This window comes from Limulus polyphemus, unplaced genomic scaffold (assembly GCF_000517525.1).
Source record: "Limulus polyphemus unplaced genomic scaffold, Limulus_polyphemus-2.1.2 Scaffold25, whole genome shotgun sequence".
Classification (NCBI taxonomy): Eukaryota; Metazoa; Arthropoda; class Merostomata; order Xiphosura; family Limulidae; genus Limulus; species Limulus polyphemus.
The window spans coordinates 577,699-587,684 of NW_013665635.1; the positions used below are offsets into that span (position 1 = coordinate 577,699).

The following is a 9,986-nucleotide window of genomic DNA, read 5'->3' on the forward strand; positions in this document are numbered from 1 at the left end:
ATACCAAACTTATTGACATAGATTCATAAAATAGTAGTTCAAGAAAATTTTGAATGTGAGTCAACAAACATGATGACATGGCCTTTGACCCGTGTTGATAGGATTAAACAGAATAACACCATCTGATAAATTTGTTACTTGGAGACTAAACCAAATCAAGCTCTTATTATTGTCATTAGTGATGAGATATTTCCTCAATTACCATACTTTTACAGTAACTTCACCACATGGTCAATTTTGTTTTTGGAAAAGGTAACAGCTTAAAAGTAAAATCTAATTATAGTTAAGCTCTTGAGGATAAAAATATTATTTAGATTTCAGCTAGCAATTAGCCAGGATGAGACATCGGGTTACAGGTCTGTCTCTGTGGTATTTTATTAGTTGAAGATTTTGTTCGATGTTAAACAAAGAATATAAACTTTTATTCTCGAGTCCAAAGAAGAAACATGTACTTACCACAGAACTCCAGAATTACGTCGTTCTAAAGTTTTAGTGTATTTGATGATTTGCCTAATTTATGCTCATATTTTTTCACAGTTGTAGTATAAATAATTTATACTTGGCTGCCTTATGTAACCACATGTACTGTATACTGCTTGCAATTAAAATCAACTAGAAAATAATTTATTTTCCAGTTGTATAAATTGTAATTAACTAATCTGTCTATAACATGGGGTGAAATTACAAAAAGTTTTAACTCGCTGGCTACCAATTTGACTCTTATCAATCAGCTTTTAAATGGAAGAACACTTACTATTCTATTTATAATGTTAAAAATTGGGTTTTGATACCCATGGTGGCCACAGCACAAATAGCTCATTGCGTTGCTTTGTTCAGAAAACAACAACAACTGATACACATTTTCTTTTAAAACTGTGCTTTTGTCTAAAGTGTTGATACTATGTAGTTTATATATTTCATATATTTTGAATAAAATCAGTTATCTATAAGAAGAACAGTACTTACAGTATAAAGTGTAAGTTGAAACAATCACTTTGTGAATTAAAATGGGAAAAAGATCAAATAACTATTAAATTGTAAGTTATTACATAAATTAGTTCAAATTACATTCTTACTTTGTGAACTGATAGTCTGACCCCTTTACAAACTTCAGTTTCTCTAGAGGTACTCCAATAGACTGAAGCATTGCCTTTATTGCCTGCTCATAATATTGGGTTCGTAGTTCAAGAAGTTCCCAGGGTGCTTTCATGTTATCCAGGTAAGCATGCAGGTCAGCAAATAATATTGTTACCTGAATACACCATACAAATAGATACCATTAAAACTGTTTGCTCTAGCTAAATTTACCTGTTAAAAAAATACACTTGAATTTAAATATGGTTGCCATACCGATTTCAAACTTTCATTTCGTTAAAATTATTAGTCTTCATGGCCTATTCAGTTGCTGTGGTCCAAATAAGAGAAAAGTTTACACTATAATAATAATAATAATATATAAATGTAGAAGAAGAAGAAGAAGAAGCAAAGCAATGTGATAAATTGAAAATGGTTGTAATAAAGTGTATAAAAGAAGCTTATACAGTCTTTCTCTTCAGTGGTCAGCTATGAATATTATTAGAATCTTTTCAATTCAGAAACACCACATCTTTGAAACCTAAAACTAAATGCCCAATATCAGTGGAAAAGGAAAGCAATATCAATACCGTATATGTACATTCAATGTAAAACATTTACGACTGATAGTCAATAGTGATAGATTTAAAATATACTAAGAAATGACATGAAATATATTTTTGAAATAAGCACAAACTGTTCTTAACAATACAGAGTACCCCAGAAAAACCCTCTTATTCATATACACCTACTGACTGCACCTCGAGACATTCTAACCAGAACAATACCACTCTCTGTCAGAAATATTTTATGGAATTAAAACTATAAAAAGTAGTAAAAAAAAACAATACAAATTTTATACCAGTTTTGAGCAAGATTATTTTTCTTCTTGTTGTCTTTAATAGATATAAACTGGTAAATGTAATACCAGTGGAGATGTATGCAAAAAATAATTTTTTTCATTTTAGATCAAACCACTTTAAAATATGTGCTTTGTTTACCTTCAGTTAATGATGTAAATAACAATTCATTAAGCATCCAAAATGTCCAACAAGAAGCAAAAATAAAAGTAAATGTACATATTCATCTACACTTAGCACATCAAAATGCTTGATATGACAAATACAAAATTTTTATTAGTTGTGTGACATAAGAAATTTCTATATTTCTCATTTTAAAATCTTGTATGTCTATCAGTACATTGATAATGTTACTTTTGAGCTTGTTACAAATTATGACAATCAAAGTTTATGATCTTAAACTTTTTACCCCCTAAAACACAATTTCCTACCTAATTTAAATAGCTTTGGCTTATTTCTTCATGTAAGGGAAAGTTTTTCTATATTCCAAATTTTGATTGTTTTAAAAATAAAAAGCATCACAATTTAAATTCAAATTCTAGGAGTAAATTAACCAAATACCAACAAAATATAGGTATAATTTTAACACACACCTCACATCCAGCCTTTAGAAAATCTGCTATTTTTGTCATTGGAACAAAGTATGCAACATGAGGTTTTCCTGTAGTGGCTGTTCCCCAATAAATTTTCAGATCTCGATCTTTTAAGATTTCATTCATTCGATCTTCACCAATTATTTCCTGGAATACAACAAAGTGACCGATAAGAATAAGCCATGCAACAACAGAACAAGTTATGAAATAAACATCAGCCTGTTTTCAGTCTGACGACATTGGTCATCACCTTTTCAGCAACATGAGCCCATAGGGCATTGCTGGACTAATGCATCCAAATTGTTCATCACTAATTTATGTCTACAAAATACCTTTTCTTACATTTACAGAGAATCAATATTTCACACCACAAAAAGAGCAATCAGGCAGTATTACATTCATGCTCTAGTTCTCAGTATATTGCAATTTTATACTGTAAGGTTTAAACTAAATCTTCCAAATATCTTAGTCCGTAATAGATAACTGGAAAATTCAGCATACAATTTTATAAAGACAGTACTTAAAAGCAAATAATTGTGTTTTTATATGAATACACACAGAGTTCCTTTTGTGTCTGTATAGCTGCTAGTGTTAAGTTTTGTTATTGAAAAAAATACTCTCCTGAAGAACCTAAACAAAGCATTACTGTTTCAGATAGCTTTAATTAGTTTCAAGACTCACCCAAATAATAATAATGTGTTCTTAATATTGCAGTTTTCCTGTTTTGTTTCATTAAAATCAGCCTTTTGATAAGTTGCAACTTAGGTGATTAATGATTAGCTAAGAAAATCACATTTGTACGTATTATGTAAAAGACTTGTTAATTGTTGGTTGAGTGGGAGAAAGCAAAAGGTTGTCATTAATGGAGTTCAATCAAACAAATCTTTTTACTATCATAGTGCTTAAGGAGACAGTGCTTGGGTCTTTGCTTTCTGAGGATTATTAGACGTAATTAGATCATTTTACAATTGACCATATCAATTTTCATTTTGCCCACAATGCCAGTATTTGTTAGGTTGTGTTTCCATTAGGTCATGTCGACTTAAGTAACTGCTTGAAATAAAAATTGCATTTAAAATTCATTACGTATATTTTAGTTAACAGTATAAAAGAAAAAAGCTAAATTTACAGTTTTATAAAATAAAATCTTTTGGAAAGCCTAACAAGACTGTAGGAAAATGGAAATCTTCAACAAAGTAAGCATTCATTTCTTAAGAAACATAAAGCTAAATAAAAACAGTTCAGTAACTGTTTATTAGAACAATACTTACCTGCAAATTTCTTTTAATCAAAGGTGCTTTCCCTTCCACACCTGTTGTGTCTCCATTCGTGTAATTCGACATTTTTTAGTTTTAGTTGTACTGTCCTATACATATGCAGTGAAGAAAAAATTCTTAAGCTGAATAAAAATGTTTAAAAAATTTCTACTACTTAATTTTACACAAATACCGACTAAATAAACTACAACATTACTTACAATGTTGTTGACCTTTTTGGGAAAATATATTTAAATGATAAACTTAGATATAATATTATAATGTAACATGTAAAACTTTTATTAATATTAAGGAACCAAAACACCATTCAATAAATTCTTATAACTTTATAAACAAGATTCCATTTTACTTTCTAAACAACAGAACCTAGTTTTAATAATAATAGGGCTTAGTTGAAATTATTTTGGCTTTAAGATAAAAAAACAATAATAACAATAACAGCAAATGATCATAATTAATATACATACATCCATATATACTTATATATACGCACACATACACATATATAGGAACTACCTGTTGTTCTTTAATTTTACAGCCACAATCAAGTTTACAGCTAGAGTGGTAGGAATAAACGCTTATTTTGATTGTTGTTCCTGAACTTTCTTAAGCCTAAAGTCAAAATTTGATACTATCATGTGCATGTATGCTCAGTTTTAGGTCCGTGTCCCCCCCGGTTTATCTTAAAAAACAATTTAAAAACTATATAAATTAACTCCGATTATGTTAAATCTGTCAGAAAAGCTAATAGTAATACAAATAAACACGACAGTATACTAGAAATAGTATAATAACTTACGAGTTAGTCACTATCAGCCTTTCATTAATAACGTCTCGGTATGATGCAACCCGGTACGAAACTTGAATCACAAAATAATTTTCAGCTTAATTTAATAATTGAGTTTACGAGTTAATGGAAAGTCCCATACAATAAAAAATACTATCATTTGCGAGTTATTTTCAACTGAAACAAGCTTAGTGTCTTCTTTCAAGAATATGTTATATAAAAAAAAACGCCTGTGACGAGATGTGCAATAATTAGAGTAAGGGTTTAATAAATAACTAATATTAATGTATACAAGTTCAAACAAATTTCTTGTTTTTTAAGCACATAGCTACACAATGGACACTATGAGGTGCTATGCACATCGCGGGTCTCTAATTCTTAATTTTAACGTTATAAGCTCTCATGCTTACAGCTAGCTGAGCCACCAATGGGCTTAAAAATAAGACTTACAAAGGGAAGCTTTTTATATTAGTTTTATATTTTTGTTACTTCTTGGGGTGGAGCGCTGAAGTATTAAGTTTTATACAGATTAAATATTTCTTGTTGCATGTGCAATATTTATATAATATCCAAAGTTCAGTACGTAACTTTCGCTTACTAATTAGTCCAAACTGTACACAAGTTTCTAACACAGTAACAGTTATACCCTGATCACTTTTGGAATCCATAAAATAAAATAAATAAAAAAAGAAACCATTAAGTAGAGAGTTCAAATCGCACATGTAACTAGTACCATTACGTTCCCAGGTTATTTCTGCTAACGGTATCCACATTAACTACTGATAAAGATACCGGTAATTTAACAACGGATTAGCTCACCAGTCAACAGTATGTTTATAGACTTACAACACTAGAATTCGGTGAACAAAGTTTACATGCTCAGTGTATAGCTTTGCAGTAAGAAAACAACATCGCCAATCGACTGAATCTGAAATGATAAATGTGTCTGAAAAACAGATTTGTGTATTGGGGGATTATTTTTTCCTTGGTGGGGAGAGGTGCGACTTTTTCTTGTATAAGAATTATCTTTCTATAATGTTATAATTTTAACACGTGACTTCTTCGGTCATATATTTTCACCACCTAGTCAGGTCAAAATTTCTAAAATAAAATATTAACTGATCTCAAAGTACAAGGTTCCGAGAGCAATATTATATTAATGATTTATAAAATTAACAGCTAAAACTAGCCATTTATTTATCATTTGGATAGAGTGAGAAAATATTAACAGAATTATGCAATATAGATAAAATGTGATTATAATCACACATCAGGAACTTTTAAACAAGTGTAAACACAAAAAAATTATTTATTCTAAAACTCCCCCTATGTCAAGGCTAACAACAAGACGTGGTGCAAAAACTTGTAGTACTGCAAGTAACTGGCGCGTACATACCCACAGAATCACTGAAATATTAAACACGTGCCTAGCAAACAGCTAAAATCGTTCACGATTCAGCTTCACACGCCCTCCTAAGTGTCTATTCAACTACCACTGGGCTACTTCCTTTCACTTACGACTAGCCCTACCCTCTGACGTCATTACAAAAAAATGCTGACAATACTTGTCATATTGTATTACAACTTACAGCTTCTACAGTGAGTAAGATTTGTTTTTAGAACAGGTACGACTTTTCGATCACTGGTGCGATCATTCTCAAGTAAAAACAAATCTTATTGTAAAAGCTGTAAATTGTAATAAAATGTACTTAATCAGTAACTTGAGTAAGCAAACTCAAAACGAAACTATTAATATTTGACACAGCATTTGAACTGATTGTTTTAAAGAATAATAAAACTTCAGTCGAAATTAATTTAACAAACGTGGTTACAGTTTGAAAATATAATTTTAGTTACAAAATTAATGTGTGTACAGTTTCATTCCCACAATTAATAAACTTACAATGGCGATTTTGAATATCATTGCTTTTTTTTTGTATTCAATGACATTTTTAATTAAAAGGCAGCTTATAAGATACATTGCTTAAACGAACATGTAAAATAGCCTACGCTTGGCCTAGGGTTCAGTTATGACTGTTCCTAATTTTGAACTCTTGGGTCGAGAGAAGGCTGCCAATCAACAGCACCCGCCGTCACAAGCGCTTTGTCCCAATAATGTATCAACAGTTGAAAATACAAACGTTTTTCACAGCACCGATCATTTCTATAACCTTCTTCTATCCAGTCTGTTACGCAAAATACAAAAGAAAACATTTTTCTACGTTAACAATTAAATATAATAAAATATTCAGAAGTTTGTATGTTCTGTTTAGTACTAATGGTGTTTTTTAATTTATGTATAATAAAGTATCTAAAACGCACTATGAGTACGTTCCTTTGAAAAAATGCGTGCTTATATAAACTCAAGTTGTCTCTGATATTCTTAACAAAATAGCCACGTTTTATTTCATAAAATAATGTTTATTATGCAACAAAGAATGACAAAACAACTTCAGGCAGAACAAACTTTTCCAATTACCTTTTCTATAACAATGATGCTGTGTTGCAATAGTGTAAACGGCATTTCTACAGTAAAGTCTGTTTTTTTCTTTATAATGAACTCGAGTTTTCAGCAACCGCTATGAACTATTCAGTTGTTTTTTTTAACTTGTTGCTGCAGACACAATAAGCTGAATCTGACCTACATCTCAAACAACCGTCCAACGACATAACACAATAGCTGTATTTCATAATTTGCAACGTGGTACAAGTTAGTATAAATTTGATTGCTACAAAACTAATGCACGAGTCGTTAACTTTTTAGCAGTTTATTCACTAAGAATTTAATAACAAAAAACAGGAATTCAGGTGGTGTACTAAAAGTGCTAGAATTAATTGTGCTGACAGGAACTTAAACCACTTATTCTATTTCATTTGTAAGGTACAGTATAAAAATTTTGCTTTGCAACAGCAATACACGCTTTTTCTCTCCAGACTTAGGACGGATCTGGACGATAAGATATTTGATTATGAGTGAGTCAACAAATAAAATTAAACACTGACGTAGTCATGCGAACCACATCCAAAATCACGTTACTGCAAAGCGAAATCTTTTCAGATAAAAATGAGTGCAGTCGTAAGTTTCATGAATTGAAAAATTACATTATTAAAGGAAGCTGCACTTTAATAAATAAAGAAGCCTAGAACTTTGATAGATTGTTTAGGTAGAGTATTTATGATGAAACTAATTTGAATGGACAGCATCCGTCTGTTGTAAAAACACAAGTCTTCCGCATTTGAAATGTCGTCCTCTACACTCGTGTTTCTACAATAGACGGTTGACGTCCATTCAAATTCGTTTCATCAAGTCTATAACTGAATCGCATAAACTTAAAAAGTTCCGAGAGCATACGTAATAAAAGTTTAGGGAAAAGCAAAACCATTCTTAAGTTGTTTAATCATTAGTTTATAATAAATAAAACAAATTTTAAACTTTTTAGAAAAACAAACTACTTTTTTAGAGAAATATCTACATATTTTTCTTTACTACTGAATCCGCAAAGCTCAGCGGAGAATAAAACAGGTTTGAATGATTTTTCATTCTTAGTCCTAATGCGGTTTAATACTTGTTTTAAACGATAACATAGTAGAATTAATTTGCTGCTAAAACTGTAAGATTACTTAAATTCTATTCTTCTTTCGAAACTATATAATAAATTAATCGTACACTTTTCTGTCGCATCTGGATTTTACATTCATTCTAATGAAAAACTGTTTACTCTTAGTAAACTTGTTATAATCCCCGGTAATAGTTCATAAATACAGCATACAGTTTTATCACAAATTACCTAATTTGGAAGGGAACTATGACAGAAGTGTATAAGTATACTTTTGAAGTAAATCTTTTTTACCAAATATGAACACTAAACTCGGATTTTGTTATTACTCACACAGCTTTAAAACATTTAATACTGGGGTTAAGCACGTTATATTAAAACGATTTGAAGCCTCACCAAACGATTATAGTCCATGTCCGGTCACGCTCTGTTTGATCACCATGCATCTTGAAAGTAGCACTGAAGCATAGTTTCCATTGCAAAAGGCTCCGTCGTAAGGATATCATGTTCAGAACACAACATTCCTCCTGGCTGACTTTCCATAAGCCATCTCATGTACGAGGACGTACGTCTTTGTGCCCGTTTGAACAGTGTGATCGTCATGAAAATTCACAGGTGATTTCCGGCGACTTCACGGGCATTTCTTCATTTGGAATATTAAGATCACCCGCTTTATTCTTCAGCTGCTTTAGATACGGGAAAGTTAAACAGATATGTTGTGGAAGCAGCTTGTGTACACGTGACTAGTGTCTCTTTTCCAGACGGAAACCTTCTTTGTTATGTTGCCTAAGGCACGTGAACGGATTTTTCCACTGACTTTTGTGTTCGTGAATTTTCACCTGTTTAAAGACGCCGCACGTTGCTTACTACCGCTAGGATACAATTTGTTGCAGGACTTTTTCTTGAATGGTTCTAGTGCCCCAAGTTTATCCATATTCCTTTGTTGTCCAATGCTATCAAGTGTAAGGGATATTCCTGTCTTGGAAATTCCAGATCTCACAACTGAGCTGATGTATGAATATTTCGCGTCGGAAAGGATTGTTACATACCCTTCCTTAAAGCGACTAATTCTCGACGGCATCACATTATCTACATAACGCCATTGTCAAAATGTAGTTCTGATACACGCCGTACCACCATAATGTTACATTAGCTGTAGTTGTCAAGTGACGGGAATATTCAAAACTGCTTTAATATAAAATACTGAGCTCTATATTCATCAAATTTATCGCTTATTAGAGAATTCTATTACTTAAAGAATATTCAAACATTTTTTTTTTGTTTTTAATTATGCACAAAGCTACACACGGGCTATCTGTGCTCTGCCCACCACGAGTATCGAAACCCGGTTTCCAGCGATCTAAGTCCGCAGGCATACCGCTGTGCCACTGTGGGGCATATTCAAACTTATCAGGTATTGGGCAGAAGCCTTTGTCGGCATTGGCTACCACAGTTTCATGTGACTGACATATTATTATATATATTTTCTTTGCCCTCATTCACAGCTTTTCGGAATCACTAATGTAATTTTCTCCCGTTGACGCTGAAGTTGTTTGACCATTTTCAGCGATAAGACTAACTTGCTGGTTTGCCAGTTCTTTGTTAAAGTATGCCTTATCAATCTTTACCTTAATTCCGATTTGCAAAGACTTTGATAAAAATGTTCATAATTACAATTTACTTAGTTAACATAGTTCACACCGTAACAGTTCTTGATGTTCATAAAACTGATGATATACCGTATTTGTCGGTGTACAAGACGCACTTTTTTACCCCAAAATGTGATGCCAAAATCTGCTTGCGTCCTAAACACCGAAGGTATGAATAATATATATGTA

The 9,986-nt window shown here is 31.8% G+C and overlaps 1 protein-coding gene across 5 annotated transcripts in view; it reads right to left on the bottom strand.

Annotated features, from left to right (window-relative positions):
- The window catches only part of LOC106459117 (tyrosine--tRNA ligase, cytoplasmic-like), a 33,569-nt gene that overhangs the window by 21,578 nt on the left and 2,005 nt on the right, over nt 1-9,986 (bottom strand). For 4 of the 5 annotated variants that reach the window (XM_013918720.2, XM_013918706.2, XM_022385539.1 and 1 more), the window contains 3 exons: nt 3,799-3,893; nt 2,528-2,674; nt 1,077-1,252 (listed from right to left, as the gene is read on the bottom strand). In XM_013918720.2, the coding sequence (XP_013774174.1) occupies nt 1,077-1,252; nt 2,528-2,674; nt 3,799-3,870 (395 nt within the window). In that variant the 5' untranslated portion in view covers nt 3,871-3,893. Of the gene's footprint in view, nt 1-1,076; nt 1,253-2,527; nt 2,675-3,798; nt 3,894-4,320; nt 4,477-9,986 lie in introns of those variants that run through there. The other variant, XM_022385532.1, reaches the window with a different exon arrangement.